Here is a 17,213-nt window from a genome sequence, read left to right as displayed (position 1 = left end):
ACTGTGTCCCGTAATTTTGACTGCAACAAGCAAACTAAATTGTCGTCAATCCACTGATGCGTCCTTGCTAGTGAGCTAGCGGCTAACGTCCCTCCACAGTGCAAAGCCACATAAGCCACGTCTAAGTCAGCAATATTGCCTCAATGGCAGCAAATAAACTATGTTTATTACAATGATCATCTCTGGGGGACGAGGAATAGCTGAACATGCTACACTACACACAATGGGAGGATTAATATTATGATAGATCCACTATGGACTGGACTTTCACAATATTATGTTAGACCCATTGCTTTCGGTCTCCCCTAGAAGGGGGGTTGCCCACATCTGCGGTCCTCTCCAAGGTTTCTCATAGTCATTCACATAGACGTCCCACTGGGGTGAGCTTTTCCTTGCCCTTATGTGGGCTCTGTACCGCGGATGTCGTTGTGGCTTGTGCAGCCCATTGAGACACTTGTGATTTAGGGCTATGTAAATAAACATTGATTGATTGATTGATTGATGATAAGTTAACCGCTAACCGCAACCCAGAGGTCTCGAATGTAAAGAAGGTTGAGCGGATCGATACAAATAGATGGTAACGATACCAAGTATGATATCATTATATAGTTGAGACTAACCATGGTGGTTGGATTGATATTTTTTATTATTAAAAATATTTGTTGCTTACACATTCAGCAAAAAAGCCGTGAGACACATGAGGGCTTTAAGAACAAAAAAACAAATGATTTAAATTTAGAGACAGTTGTAGGAAATAATTTAAATATTTAATTGATATTGTTACACCACCATCTTGTGTTTTTGTCAGATATAATTGTGATCAAACATTTAATTATTCGGTGATGTTGAAAATTTGAAGTTTCAGTATTGATATGGCCGATACCACCCCTGTAACTACTAGGTATTGGATAGATAGCCACATTTGTAGTATCCTCAAAAACTGATGTAAAGTATCCAAACAGAAGCATAAGTGCTTGTTGCATTTTAACAGAAGTGTAGATAGAAACATGTTGCTGCAGATAGTAACCAGATATTAATGGTAAATTACCAAATACAGTAGATTAATAATACTTTTGACAAAATATTACAGCTGGGATCTCCCATATGTTAGAAGCCAAATTAGAAGTGCTTCTAAGGAGGCTGCAATATATATCACAGTATGGATTTTAGACCTTGTTGGCCATCTTTAATGTAAAGACAACTGATACCTGCTTTAAGGATCACATAGCATTTCCGTATGTTTGAAACTACAATCGATTAGCAGAAAATGTGGCACAACCTTGCAGCTTCATCTCTTTAAACAGTGGTGTCAGGCACATAGTTTGCTATTGGCAATGCATGAAAACTTATGCACCACAAAGGTTTTTTTTGACATATCAAAGCTACAAAGGATTTTATTTTGGCACAGTGCACGCTGCACCCATGTGAAAACAAATAATATAAAAAGTAGCTGTGGTATTAGATGACATTGTATCGGACAGGTGTACACTAACTATCCATCTTAACTTCTCCAGAGGGCTAATAAGGAGTGTGTGTGTTCAACATGAAGGGACATGTTATTCACTTCAGATAATCAAGGCAGCATAAATGATCTAAGTTGACTTTTTAGTCTGAGTCAACTGAAGCTAGACCGGCTTTTGTTTTCTTCCTTAGTAGTGCCACCTGAAACACAATGCTGGTTTCTGGTTAGCCTGGAATGTCTTGATTGGTGGGTCTGCTGAAAAGACACCATTTTGGCTCAACTCAGTTAACAGTCGGGAATTTGGATTGCACTCAAGAGACATGGCTAACTTGCTCAAGCAGTTTATTTCATTTTATACAGGAGACTGTCAACAAAGCCAGATGAGTGGCAATTAAATAGTGAGCAATAAAGAAGGCATATTTGTAGTACAATAGGTGGATGCTCACTGTAAAACATAAACCTCTGCAATATTATTTTTCATGCATCCCCTGCAGTCATTTAAAAATCATATCCACCAGCAGCAAGGCGAGCGTGTTGCCTAGGTAACGTCCCCAGTTGGAATAAGAAGCTCTCTAATACCCTGTGATTTGTCATTTTTTTTCTCTCTGATTTAACATCCTTCCACAGCAACCATAAAGGTATTAGGAGATGAGAGCAATTCACATGGAAATCATATTCGAGCGAAGTGTGTCACATGTAGTCGTCATTCTGCTTTTTGTTAATGTAGTTTGTTTTGGTGAGTCACTTAATCCGAGCGTAATTCATCCTTCTGCTTTAGATGATCACATTGGTGAGATTGGAATACACAATAATGCCAAAAACGAGTTAATTTTTACATTCGATTGTAATATTCCTCAGATGTATTTATAACCCTGCCTTGTGTTACACTCTTGCAGCAGCGTGCAGCCAATCGTCCGAAGCCCAAGATGGCGACACCGTCGGCTGTTAAGCTGCCGTCCAGTCGCAGCTCGTCAGGAGCCAGACGAAGGAGAACGCGTTGCCGAAAGTGCGAGGCGTGCATGCGGACCGAATGCGGGGAGTGTCACTTCTGCAAGGACATGAAGAAGTTTGGGGGTCCTGGCCGCATGAAACAGTCCTGCATTATGAGACAGTGCATAGCGGTGAGTCAGCAATTATTGATTTAAATGGTAGAGGTGACACTGTAAGCAGACTCCTCCATTGAGTCACGAATATATATATATATATATACATATATACATATATATGTGTGCAAGTAATACATACGAAACATAAGAGTTGTGTTTTACAAAAAAAGCATTTTAAAATAAATGTTTTTGCCCCCTCTTTGCACTCTTCCCCCCATGCAGCCTGTTCTGCCTCACACAGCGGTGTGTGTAGTGTGTAAGGAGGCTGGGAAGGAGGATACACTGGAGGAAGAGGAGGACAAGTTCAACTTCATGCTCATGGAATGTTCCATATGCAATGAAATTGTCCATCCCAACTGCCTCAAGGTACAAAGTAGCAGCCTGCGAATGGCAGCTTTCCCCCTCACTCGGATCACTCATCTGGTGACTCATTAGTTTGTGTTAGTCGTAGGCCAGGAATGCGAGGCCACTATAACATCACAGGAGTTACTCAGCAGTTTTGAATGAAAGTTTGAGCAAGAACAAGGCGTTATACTACCGATTCCAATACTGATCGTCCGTAAGTGAGGTCAGCCAATACAGATGTAATAACTTAAATGTTTCAATTTTATTTTGGTAAGTACTTTGGAAAGTTTTACAATATCAACACAATATTTAAATTTTAAATGTTTTCCATTAATTGTTGTTAAGTACTTTGGACAGTTTTACAATATTAACACAATATTTAAAGTAGTGCTTTATTTTATTTTGTTACATACAATTGTTTGAGCAAAACAAAGTCAGTATTACTCAGTAGTGCAAAAACGACTATCAACAAACCTCGTTTCCATATGAGTTGGGAAATTATGTTGGATGTAAATATAAACGTAATACAATGATTTGCAAATCCTTTTCAACCCATATTCAATTGAAGGCACTACAAAGACAAGATATTTGATGTTCAAACTCATAAAAAATGTTTTTGTTGTTGTTGCAAATAATAAACTTAGAATTTCATGGCTGCTACTAGTGCCAAAGTAGTTGGGAAAGGGCATGTTCACCACTGTTTTACATCACCTTTTCTTTTAACAACACTCAATAAACATTTGGGAACTGAGGAAACTAATTGTTGAAGCTTTGAAAGTGGAATTCTTTCCCATTCCTGTTTTATGTAGAGCTTCAGTCGTTCAACAGTCCTTGGTCTACGCGGTCGTATTTTACCCTTGATAATGCGCCACACATTTCAGATGGGAAACAGGTCTGGATTGCAGGCGGGCCAGGAAAGTACCCACACTCTTTTTTTACGAAGTTGTTGTGACTCATGCTGAAAGCGGCTTGGCATTGTCTTGCTGAAATAAGCAGGGGCGTCCATGAAAAAGACGGCGCTTAGATGGCAGCATATGTTGTTCCAAAACCTGTATGTACCTTTCAGCATTAATGGTGCCTTCACAAATGTGTAAGTTACCCATACCTTGGGCACTAATACACTCCTATACTATCACAGACGCTGGCTTTTGAAATTTGCGTCAATAACAGTCTGGATGGCTCACTTCCTCTTTGGTCCGGATGACACTATGTCGAATATTCCCAAAAACAATTTGAAATGTGGATTCGTCAGACCACAGAACATTTTTCCACTTTGCATCAGTCCATCTTAGATGATCTCGGGCCCAGAGAAGCCGGCGGCGTTTCTGGCTGTTGCTGATAAATGGCTTTCGCTTTGCAGAGTAGAGCTTTAACTTGCACTTACAAATTGTAGCGACGAACTGTACTTAGTGACAGTAGTTTTCTGAAGTGTTCCTGAGCCCATGTGGTGATATCCTTTAGAGACTGATGTCGGTTTTTGATACAGTGCCGTCTGAGGGATCGAAGGTCACGGTCATTCAATGTTGGTTTCCGGCCATGCCGCTTACGTGGAGTGATTTCTCCAGATTCTCGGAACCTTTTGATGATATTACGGACCGTAGATGTTGAAATCCCTAAATTTCTTGCAGTTGCACTTTGAGAAGCGTTGTTCTTAAACTGTTTGACTATTTGCTCACGCAGTTGTGGACAAAGGGGTGTACCTCTCCCCATCCTTTCTTGTGAAAGACTGAGCATTTTTTGGGAAGCTGTTTTTATACCCAATCACGGCACCCACCTGTTCCCAATTAGCCTGCACCCCTGTGGGATGTTCCAAATAAGTGTTTGATGAGCATTTCTCAACTTTATCAGTATTTATTGCCACCTTTCCCAACTTTGTCTCGTGTTGCCGTCTTCAAATTTTAAAGTTAATGATTATTTGCACAAAAAAAAAATGTTTGAACATCAAATATGTTGTCTTTGTAGCATCCATCCATCCATCCACCCATTTTCTACCGCTTATTCCCTTGTGGGGTCGCGGGGGGCGCTGGCACCTATCTCAGCTACAATCGGGCGGAAGGCGGGGTAAACCCTGGATAAGTCGCCACCTTATCGCAGGGCCAACACAGATAGCATATTCAACTGAATATGGGTTGAAATTGATTGGCAAATCATTGTATTCCGTTTATATTTACATCTAACACAATTTCTCAACTCATATGGAAACAGGGTTTGTACTACTCGACTTTATCACTTCAATGTCGATAATATACCGTATTTTTCGGAGTATAAGTCGCACCTGCCGAAGATGCATAAAAGAGAAGGAAAAAAAGCGTACATAAGTCGCACTGGAGTATCAGTCGCATTTTTTGGGGAAATTTTTTTGATAAAACCCAACACCAAGAATAGACATTTGAAAGGCAATTTAAAATAAATAAAGAATAGTGAACAACAGGCTGAAATAGTGTACGTTATATTACGCATAAATAACCAACTGACAAGGTGCCTGGTATGTTAACCTAACATATTATGGTAAGTCATTCAAATAACTATAACATATAGAACATGCTATACGTTTACCAAACGATCTGTCACTCGTAATTGCTAAATCCGATGAAATCTTATATGTCCAGTCTCTTACGTGAATGAGCTATATAATATTATTTGATATTTTACGGTTATGTGTTAATAATTTCCCACGTAAGTCGCTCCTGAATATGAAGTCGCACCCCTGGCCAAACTATGAAAAAAAACTGCGGCTTACAGTCCGAAAAATACGTTACTGATACTACTACCAATTTGTGGATCGATCCGTCCTCCCTTTACGTATCGTGCACATGTGTCAATTCTAACACACCAACAGTTAATCTAATTTGCTCTTTAAAGGCCTACTGAAATGAGATTTTCTTATTTAAACGGGGATACCAGATCCATTCTATGTGTCATACTTGATCATTTCGCGATATTGCCATAATTTTGCTGAAAGGATTTAGTAGAGAACATTGTTGATAAAGTTTGCAACTTTTGGCCGCTAATAAAAAAGCCTTGCCTGTACCGGAAGTAGCAGACGATGTGTGCGTGACTTCACGGGTTGTAGGGCTCCTCACATTGTTTATAATCATAGCCACTAGCAGCAAGTGCAATTTGGACTGAGAAAGCGACAAGTTCCCAATTAATTTGAGTGAGGATGAAAGATTCGTGGATGAGGAAAGTTCAAGTGAAGCACTAAAAAAAAAAAGAAAAGGCGACGGCTCCAGGCGACGGCAGTGTGAGCGATTCAGATGTTATTAGACACATTTACTAGGATAATTCTGGAAAATCCCTTATCTGCTTATTCTGTTAATAGTGTTTTAGTGAGATTATAAAGTCATACCTGAAAGTCGGGAGGCTGCGATGAACGCCAGTGTCTCTGAGAGAAACCAAGATTACAGCTGCCTTTTTGACAGCTACAGGAGGAGGTCGCATAATACACTCAAGTCTCCGGTAAGAGCCGACTTAATATCACAATTTTCCCATCCAAAAACTTGTTGGTTGACTTAGAAAACATGTTCGCTTGACCGCTCTGTGTTAAAGCTTCACAACAAACAAAGAAACACCGGCTGTGTTTCGGTGCTAAAGGCAGCTGCAATCCACCACTTTCCACGAACAGCATTCTTCTTTAGTCTCCATTATTAATTGGACAAATTGCAAAAGATTCAGCAACACAGATGTCAAAATTACTGTGTAATTATGCAAAGGAGAGAGACGACTTTTAGCTGTAAGTGGTGCTGGGCTAATATGTCCGCTACAACTCGAGACGTCACAAACACGCGTCATCATTCCGCGACGTTTTCAACAAGAAACCCTGCGGGAAATTTTAAATTATAATTTAGTCAACTAAATCGGCCGTATTGGCATGTGTTGCAATGTTAATATTTCATCATTGATATATAAACTATCAGACTGCGTGGTCGGTAGTTGTGGGTTTCAGTAGGCCTTTAAACTCTTGTTAATCTTCTTTAATCTGCACTTTTTAAACTTTACCAATCACTTATTTCTTAATGTGGTTTAAAGCTAGCTTAGCGGTTAGCTTGGTTATAAACATACCTGCTCTTAGTTTGTAACCTGTTTAGCCTCACCCTCCAGTGATAGTGGTAATTAAGATACCAAGAAATGCAGTTTGTTTGCCATAATGGAGGTGATTTCTTAGGGGAGCAGCTCGACACTATTTCTGGAGACACATAACTAGCTACTTGCCGCTTGTCAGCCAGGGGACTATAAATAAATGTGTCCGACAGAAGGGATCTGTGTTTGTGATCGGGATTAATCAGCAATTGTGATTACGTACTTTTTAACGAGAACGGCTGATTCTGCTCAGTGGCCAATTGATTGGCACATCCTGAGCAAAAACACCACTGTATAACCTGAATTTGACCTCATCCAGTGCTTCAAGACATCACATGGATAACTGTAACTAGACTAAACTGAAATTGTCTGTGCAAAATGTCACAGCATCACAGTTTCTTAGTAAACCACCACACCCTAATGTTAAATTGTGTATAAACAGAACAGGTTATCCTTAATATAGCGCAGGCATGGTCAAACCTGTTCAAAAAACAGCGTCGGTCTTTTTACCGCGTGCTCCCACTTTAGTATCGCTGACAGTGTCATGTCTAACATAACAGTCTTTACCTCACCCACTTATTTTGCAAGTCGTTTTTGGCCAAGGGCAACAGTCACTTTTGCTTTTTCTTTGTGGCACTTGCATCAACGCAGACTGTGCACAGAATGCTGATTAAGCTTTATAATTGTATTGTTCTCAGGTGAGCGATGCATCTGGCGTAGTCAACGACGAGCTCCCAAACTGCTGGGAGTGTCCGAAGTGCAATCATGCTGGAAAGAGCGGAAAAGTGAGTAGAAATATTTGGGAGGCGTTTGATTAGGAAACATTGAGATGAAATTTGAGATGATTCTTAGGTCAGGTATTTTTACTCAAATAGTTAGGTGAGCTATTAAAAAAACAGTACTACTTTCTGTATTTAAAGGGAAACTGCACGTTTGGGGGAATTTTCCTTGTCATTCACAATCTCTGTATGAGACAAGAACATTATCTTTTCTGTGTAGTCTAAATAGTTAAAAAAAACTGCTAGCAATAAGCAGCTAAGAATGCAGGTTCAAAAAAGTATTTTAAAACCTTCAACAACATTTTATATACATGCTGTAAGTATGTATTTAATGTAGTAACAGGTTCATGATAACATGTACTTTAAACACTATTTTAGGCATTACCGAAACTTCTTTTTCCGACACATTGATTTTACAGAGAGCATAGCAACATTCATTATATCAATCAACAACAGCAACAACTACTAATCGTGGCAGATTCTGTGAGAGCCAACAATGATTACTCTGGGACAAATTATGATCCAGAACCTTACCTTTTTGGGTCTCACTACAAGGAGGATGATCAACAAGTTTTATACCCTGGGTGCTCGGCAGATCCAGCTATAGTGAAACTTTAAGCCTTATGTAGCAGTTTTCTAAATTCTAAACAAGAAATACAAACATAATAAAACAGTATTTACAATGTCCGCTCTCACTGGGATGCCGACTGATTGGATATTTGTATCTTTTAGCAATACCCACTTGTAGGCCTGGGCGATATGGCCCAAAATAAAAGCTCCAATTTCCCCTACTTTTCAAAGAAAACATTGAATTCAAATGGCAGAGATAATTCAAAACATATTTTTCTTTTATTTGATCAGAAACTTGTACCTTAGATTTTTTTGTAGGACTTACACTGCATTTTACTCTAAGCAGACTTGTAATTTTTATTATGTTGGTCCTTGTAGATCAGATATACATGATGTACTTTTTATGGAATATTTTTTTTAAATAACTAAATTAAGAACTTCCTTTTGGAAGCAATACTTCTGTTCACAAAATTGTTGCCTTGTACAGTGCATGCAAATAAATAATCTCTAACATTAAGATCAATAAATTGCAATCTTACAACTTCTGTCTAAAGTACTTAGTAACTAAAAATGTAGCATTCTACATTGTATGCAAATTAATAATCAAGTAAAAGTTTGAGAGGACTATAGTTTGTTTCAGTAAGTTGATAAAGGCAGGCTTTATCATTCACACAACTTGGCGGTGTGAAGAGCGATCGCTTTAGCGCATTGTTCTTCTTTTTTTCTCATATGTGGTACCATCACACATACCTGCCGTAAATAATTCCACCAATATAAGCTGCTTTTTAGCCTGTAATTTGTTTGTTGCGGTCTTGTTTACCTTAGTAAACCGTTGCATTTCTCGCACTTGGCTGTAGGCTTTGGTGTCAGATGCTGGAATAAGTTTGTCTTTTCTCAACAAACTTTGCAGCTTAAAGTCATTTGTTCCACATCTGTTGCAGCAAAACCATACTACGGACAACACTTTTCTTTGGAACAAACGTCTCGTTCTTATTAGCATAAGATACGTTTTGCTAGGTGTATCACTAAGGATGTAAGGGGAAGGCGCAAGCTACGGAAGCTCCTGAGGGGCACAAACCATGCCGGAACAAGAAGAGAAAAAAATAGATTTCTTTAATTTTTTTTAATCAATTGCAACAAAAATGGAATATATCGGTTAAATTGATATACCCCTGGCCTTTCCCCTTGTTTAGGTGTTGATTGAATTCATTATATCCTCGCTCCTCAGAATAACAACAATTTGTTTCTTGTCGCGTCTTCCTAGCAATTTCTTTGGGTTCAAGTTGAATGTCAAAGTTGACCCCCTTCGCGGTTTATGGCCACAACCTTCTACTATACATGTGTGTAGCATATTTATAATAAAGCATTAACTTTGACAAACTCAGAGACGATTCAGCAACAACTGCAGTAGTGAGCCTCCCTTTGTGAGCAAGTTGCTGTGTTAATGTCGTAATTACAATGTTGCTTATACTTGGTTAACATGCAAGTGACGGAATGTTAAGGGAGCATTGTTGGGGGTTTTTGGATGTTTTTTTAGAGGGCTTTATGGACAGAATAAATTCCAATATCTATATTGTAAGCCACCTTTATATAAAGAGATTTTAAATTTTGGAATGCACAACAAAAAAGTGTGTTCTTGTCTCACATAAGGACTGTGAATGACAGGAAAAGTCCAGAAAAAGTGCAGTTCCCCTTTTAAGACCAGTTAGCATTTTTAACCTGTCTTTCAGCAGCGGTACAATAGGCTTAAGGTATAAAGTTGTCTCGCACTTTTCACCCCTTTTGGTATTAAAGCAAAAAAGGGGTCCAGGGTTCAAGTATGCCTCCAACCTCCCTGGCTCTCTGCTGAGGGAACAGAAGCCTGTGAAGGAGGATGGGGACATGGTTGCTTCATTCAAAAGGAGACCTGACAGAGAAGAGACGCCCAGGCAGCGGCCTGAGGATGCTCTTCTTCGGCAGCCACCCCTGCTATCCCCGAGCAGCCTGCCCCGACCCCGGCTAGAGGACAAGCTGAGGAAGAAGAGGAAGCTTTTTGAGGATGAAGAGGAAGAAGAGTTCCGAGCAAGAAAGAAGGTAGGTGTCAGAATGTAATCCAAATTTCACTTACAAGGAATGTCAGGTGTTGCAACATTGTAAACTTTCACAAAGTACTGTGTCAAAGTAATAATTCACTAGCATCACACTGATTAATTTCTCTTCTCTATCTGTAGGAAAGGTCAGACGACCCATGTTTTTCTAAACTCTTGCACCAGATTAAAACTGAAGAGGACGATGTCTATGAGGATGATGAGGAAGATGGAAGAGAACTTAATTTCCGGGGTTTTGTGGAAAGAAATGGGCGCATGGGTGGCGCTGAGGACTTGGTAGATGACAGAGACTACAAGAACGAGCTTTTAAATTCTTCTCTCAAAACGCCTGTTATGGACAGCGACCAGTCGCACTGCAGTTCTCCACAAGCCGGTCCGAGCAGTGAGGGCGGAAGCGAGACGCAGGAGAAAGGTCCTCGGCCCAAAGCTCGCCGTAAACGCCGTTTACCCAACCGGGAGCTAAGTAGAGAGCTGAGCAAAGCACTGAACCAGGAAATTCTGAAGACCGAGGACTGCTTGGCCAATGAAAACCGCCAGCCACTCAAGGTGGAGCCGGAGTCTGAAAACGAAGAACCCAAGAGGTTGTTCCGTAACAGCACTGACCTGGGAGAGCAGAGGCCTCATCTCAAGACCAAAGAGATGAACGGGACTCCCTGGGAATTGCGCCACTTCTACCCGAGTCAGATCACTCCATTGGGCTTTAACAGGAGCACGCCGACAACACGACCTGTGCCTCCACGCTCACCACCCAAGTGTGTCCAAATGGAGCGGCATGTTATTCGGCCTCCGCCAATAAGTCCACCACCTGACAGACTGCCGCTAAAAGATGGGAAAATGCACGTTCTTCAGCGCGAGGTCTGGATGAAAATATTCAACCATCTCACACATCAGGAGCTCTGCTCCTGCATGAGAGTGTGCAAGACCTGGAACAGATGGTAAGTGCAACACCCTCAGCTAAGATAGCAATTAAGCATGTTTATGTATGTTATCAACCAGAAAATACGATTCCATTGGCGTAAAATACCACCAATGAAATAACCAAAGTATTATAATACCAATAAGAAAAACAGAACAGATGTAACAAACAAATACCTTTGTCACCATTAGATGTTAAACTTCGTTTTTTTTAAAAAGTTGCTGTGCAGCCTAAATAACATTTGCATTCATGGCCATTAATCACGTCTCTTGCCGCAAAACTCCTATAATTCAGAGATGTAATGATATGAAAATTCCGTATCACTGTTATCATTATTATCGAGGTATTGTTTGTGTTTAAAAACACTTATATTAAAAATCCTTAAACCAATTTTTTTAAGTAACTATAACCATTTGTGATGTCCTACTCTGTTCAGTGGTCTTTGAACGCACCGTAAAAACATCTTCTCATATTCCCCTGAGTATAGAGCAATTAGTGTGTGCGAAGAGAGCACAGCCTGTGGGTTCAGTGTGCACAATTGAATAGCTTAGTTGCTCAGAAAGTAATGTGTTTGTCTAAGTTTAGATTGGGGTATGTTTGTTAGTGGGGACTGACGTTAATGGCTCTTGTTTTCATGTTAGCATTTAAGCCATGGAGCTGACACTAGTAAGTCTTGAGTTTTTCAAGGTACAGTTATCGATTACGTTTTTTTTTATCATTGTAATTTAAAACAGTAATCAGTTTACTGTGGTTATCGTTCATACCGTTTATAGTTACATCCCTACTACATATTGATATTGAACCACGGGCAATGCAGTATGTCAAGGTTTTTTTTTTTTGCATGCATGCATTTGGTCGTCATCCTAAGAAGAGGGAGGGTTATAGTGTTAAAACACGAGCCACCTCTGGGCATCCCCAAAACCATGACAGAGTATGAATAGTGCTTCTGTCAAACATAAAAGGGTATTTATCAAGTGTTACTTTCACACATGGCGGCATCTAAAATAGTTTTCACCAAGCTGCACAATTCACTGTTTTCACAATTGGTGTTACCATAGATGTACTTCTGTAGTTGGTAATGGAATTAAGGGGCACATTGGTTAAGTTGTAGCTAGACGGACCAAATTATTTGGTTGACCTCCGTGTGACAATATAGAAATATTAGTACCACAAAACGCTCCTTTTCTCAAACAAATGTCCCCTTCTCGTATTATATTTCAAACCACAAGAAGAACACACAAGGCTGAATGACCTCCATTGTTGTGCATTGTTTCCTGTCCCGTTCACTTCTGCACTGGTGTTGCAATACTATGTAGTGATAATACTGTATTTACATAGCCGATACTATATGCTGCCTACATGCTCTATGGTTGAAAAACCAGCTAGTTTAAAGTTGACATTTCCAAACAGTATCACAAAAGTGCTAAAGAGAATGTGCTGCTTGGTGGAAACTTGATTTTTAGTGTGATAACCCTCTTGTACCAGTACACGAATACACGCATGGATGTTGGAATCAGAATCAGAAATACTTTATTAAATCCATAGGGGAAATCAAAATTGTCAGCACAATCTCATTTTAGATCAGACAAACACTACAGGGAGACAGAAGAGGATCGCTGACAGGTCTGCCAACTTTCGGCGCCAACTGGTGTTGGTGTTGTCAAAAGTATCAATACTCAAAAAAGCTTAAATAGTAAATTGTTTTATACCGATACAATACCCTTTTGCAAATGTATCAATACTATATATTTTGCGATACCTCAGATAACCTGAAATTTTTCACTGTTTCCTTTTGCTCTGTTTTTTTCATATATTTTGGAGTTATATGTTGTAGTAGAGGTTATTCTTGCATTTTACTTCTTATTGAAAATAGTTGTATTACTCTTTCAGTAGTTTTTAATATTTATCCCTGTGGTATCGAAAATGGTATAGAGCAGGGGTGTCCACACTTTTTGAGTTGAGGGCTGCATTGGGCTATAAAAAGTTGGCCAGGGACCAAAAGTAACTAATCCCTTTGAAGCGGCACCACCCCCAAGTCAAGCTTGCTCTAAGGAAGAGAAAGAGGAGCGTGGTGCTAACACACAATTCCAGCAGCCTCTCCTCGGCCAGCCAGGCAGGGCTAAAGCAATAACAAATGTTTTTATAGCAGCACATTTAAGACCATCCATTTTCTACCGCTTGTCCCGTTCGGGGTCGTGGGGGTTGCTGTATTGCATTAAAACTAGATTTTGACCCACTTCTATGGTGGAAGAACAAAAAGCCCATAAATGCTCTTATTACCAAGTTAGCCAGGCGGGGGGGGGGGGGTAAAGAAAAGTTAATCTGAGGCTGAGTTGACTTGAAACTGTTTAATGTTGCACTTTTTATATGTAGAAGAAAAGTTTTGTCATTTTCTTCAATCTGAGCAACAACTGGAGGCAGTTTAATTTGGATTAACAAGGACCCTGACTTAATAAAGTTGAAAAACTTATTTAGGAGTTACCATATAGTGGTCAATTGTACGGAATGTTATACTGTACTGTGCAATCTACTAATAAAAGTCTCAATCAATCAATCAAAAAAAGCACTTTATATGTAGTAAGGTTTTGTTAAGAAACCATTCTGAGTCTTATCTTATTTAGTTTTTATTTTATATATGTTGACCACATTAACCCTGGCAATGGACCATTTGTGTATATGTATGTTATGCCATTGTTTACAAATTTGGTAAATAAATAACCCAAAAATTTATATTTTGTTGTTTTCTTACTGTACCAAAAATGAACCGAACCGTGACCTCTAAACCGAGGTACGACCGAACCAAAATTTTTGTGTACCGTTACACCCCTAATAAATGTATGTGTTTACATACTATATTAATATAATGGATATACAATTGATATAATTAGATATTAAGAGTTTGTAAAAAAGACACTTTTTTTCAACATTTTGTTTATACTTTGCAGGCAATGACTGCCTGAAGTCTGGTACCCATGGACATCACCAAATGCTGGGTTTCTTTTTTAGTGATGCATTGCCAGGCCTTTTACGGCAGCTGTCTTCAGTTGTTGCTTTTTTGTGGGTCTTTCTGCCTTATGTCTTGTCCTGAGCAAGTGAAATGCATGCTTGATTTGGTAGAGTTCTGGTTATTGGCTCGGCCTTCGCAGAATATTCCACTTCTTTTCTTTAAAAACACTCCTTGGTTGCTTTTGCAGTAGGGCTGCCTGATTTTGAGAAAAAACACAATTGGAATTTTTTTCTCTCCAAAATTTCGATTGTGTTTCTATTTGCTATTTTATTGCGATTATTTTACACCTAAAATGCATAAAACTGTGAAAATAACAAGTGAAGGAAGATATGTTACTTTTAGACTGTCAATCAACGTATTCTGGTCTGAAGGTGCCGCATGTTAAAGTAATATGCAATAATTTACTTAAGAAAATATTTGACTATGCAGACAGATGTAGAGGTTTTGTGTACAGCTTGCTCTTAAACTGCTCTGCTCTGGTCCCCGCCGACAAAGATTGTGTCTGAATAAAAAGAGGGGTCACTGTTCAGTTAATTTTACAGGTATATAAACGCGCTCAGAGCAATGTACAAAGTAAGATCTTTCTTCCTCTGAAGCGAGAGACAAACAACGGGAGGCTCAACAATTCTGATTGGCGAACATGGCAGCCAATCAAACGCCGGTGACGGCAGAGGAAAATAAAAACCTCAGCCTCTTGTGGTAATTTACAGCACTAATTAAAATGTCGATTGGATTAAGATTAATCGTGCAGCCCTATTTTGAAGTATGTTTTGGATCATTGTGCATTTGTACCGTCCAATCAACTTTGCTGCATTTGACTGAATCAGAGCAGAAATGTGTCACTATCCACTTCAGAATTTCTCTGGCTGCTTCTGTCTTTTGTCACATCATCAATAAACAAGTGACCCAGTGTCATTGGAAGACATGCATGCCCATGCCATCACACTGCCTCCGCCATGTTTTGGTGCTCTATGCATCATGAGCTGTTCGAACCCTTCTCCAAACTTCCTTCTTCCCATCATTTTGGTATAGGTAGATCTTAGTCTCATATGTCCAAAGAATGCCGTTCCAAAACTGGGTTTGCTTTTTCAGGTGTATTTGGCAAAGTCAATTCTGGCCTTTCTGTTTTTAGGCGATTATTATTTTGCACTTTATGGTGAATCCTTTGTATTTACTCTCATGAAGTCTTCTCTTCATGGTAGTCTTAGATCAGGGGTCTCAAACGCGGGCCAATTGCGGCCAGCGAGACATTATTTTGCGGCCCCCACCTTAATATGAAAGTTTAATGTTAGTGCGGCCCACGAGTTTAATATGAATGGCGAAATATGAATGGCGCTTCACAGCGTTGTGTTATTTGGTTCCAAAATGGCTCTTTCAACGTTCTGGGTTGCCTACCCCTGCGTTAGTGGAAAAGTGGAAAATGAGTGAAAGCGACAGAGACGGTGCCATGGAGACAAGGTTTTTTTTTTTTACGTGCCTTGCTCCAGTCACATCGCGACACCTGTCCGTCAGTAATAACAGTCCCCGATAACCTAGATCAATTGTTTAATTTAAATTGCCTCACATGATGAACACTACATATATTTCTATATGAAGCCGGATAACACTGCGGGAGCAGTCACTTTTTTGCGCTTGTTATCCCGGTATTATCCGCCGACCGCCACGTTTCTGTCGGGAGGAAAAGCAAAATGACATACATTGCGGAAACACAAATATATTCCACAACCCCAAACATGTCTTTTCCAAAGCCTGCAGTGAAGAGAAAGGTTCGCAATGAGCAAAGACAATTCCAGGAAAAGTGGGAGATGCAATATCTCTTTGTTGAGCACAGGGCACCCCGACGTGTCTTATTTGCACAGAGAAAGTTGCGGTGCACAAGAGATACAATTTGAAACGTCATCATACAACTAGACATGCAGAGGAGTATGCAAAAAAAATAATTTTAAGAAATATTTTCTTTCGCCCAGCCTCACTCAGACTCTGCATCCAGTGGCCCCCAGATAAAAGTGAGTTTGAGACCCCTGTGTTAGATACTGATACACCTACTTCCTGGAGTGTGTTCTTCACTTGAATATATGTTGTGAAGGGGTTTTTCTTCACCATGGAAAGGATTCTGCAATCATCCACCACTGTTGTCTATGTCCTTTTTTCAGTTCCAAGCTCACCAGTGCACGCTTACTTTCTCAGAATGTCCCAAACTATTGATTTGGCCACTCCTAGCATTTTTGCTTTCTCACTGATGGAGTTCTTCTTTTTGTCAGCCTCAGTATGGTCCGTTTCACCTCCATTGAGAGCTCCTTTGACCGCAATGTTGTGTTTTCACAGTAATAGATTCCAAATGCAAACATCACACCTGGAATTATCTCCAGACCTTTTAACTGCTTAATTGATGACTGGTTAGCAAGGAAAGAGCCCATGCAGTCTTGTTTTTTTTCAGTCAATTGTCCAATTACTTTTGGTCCCTTGAAAAAGAGACGGCTACGTAATAAAGAGCTGTAGTTCCTAAACCCTTGCTCCAATTTGGATGTGAAAACTTTTATACTAAATACTATAAAAATGGGACCCATTACCTCCCTGCTTGGCACTCAGCATCAAGGGTTGGAATTGGGGGTTAAATCACTAAAAATGCACGGCCACCACTGCTGCTCACTGCTTTCCTCACCTCCCAGGGGGTGAACAAGGGGATGGGAATGCAGAGGACACATTTCACCACACCTACTGTGTGTGAGACAACCATTGGTACTTTAACTCTTTTTAAATTACAGCTGAGCCTGCACTCTAAACCCATATTGATTATATAATCACATCCTAAATATGTTGGTATAAACTGCTGAAATAAACGATCTTGCGTCACTGTCCAA

At 39.8% G+C, this 17,213-nt stretch overlaps 2 protein-coding genes across 6 annotated transcripts in view; one reads left to right on the top strand and one right to left on the bottom strand.

Annotated features, from left to right (window-relative positions):
- kdm2ba (lysine (K)-specific demethylase 2Ba) overlaps positions 1-17,213 on the top strand; it is a 36,182-nt gene that overhangs the window by 6,600 nt on the left and 12,369 nt on the right. The window contains exons 2-6 of one of the 5 annotated variants that reach the window (XM_061906817.1): positions 2,359-2,583; positions 2,791-2,934; positions 7,692-7,778; positions 10,137-10,415; positions 10,553-11,364. In XM_061906817.1, the coding sequence (XP_061762801.1) occupies positions 2,359-2,583; positions 2,791-2,934; positions 7,692-7,778; positions 10,137-10,415; positions 10,553-11,364 (1,547 nt within the window). Of the gene's footprint in view, positions 1-2,358; positions 2,584-2,790; positions 2,935-7,691; positions 7,781-10,129; positions 10,416-10,552; positions 11,365-17,213 lie in introns of all 5 variants that reach the window. The other 4 variants (XM_061906815.1, XM_061906816.1, XM_061906820.1 and 1 more) reach the window with 4 other exon arrangements.
- The window catches only part of LOC133556674 (calcium release-activated calcium channel protein 1-like), a 65,935-nt gene that overhangs the window by 38,830 nt on the left and 9,892 nt on the right, over positions 1-17,213 (bottom strand). The window lies entirely within an intron of this gene.

The sequence above is a fragment of the Nerophis ophidion genome, linkage group LG07, assembly GCF_033978795.1.
Source record: "Nerophis ophidion isolate RoL-2023_Sa linkage group LG07, RoL_Noph_v1.0, whole genome shotgun sequence".
In the NCBI taxonomy this organism is placed as follows: Eukaryota; Metazoa; Chordata; class Actinopteri; order Syngnathiformes; family Syngnathidae; genus Nerophis; species Nerophis ophidion.
The sequence above is the reverse complement of the archived record's forward strand: the minus strand, read 5'-3'. Positions and strand labels throughout refer to the sequence as shown.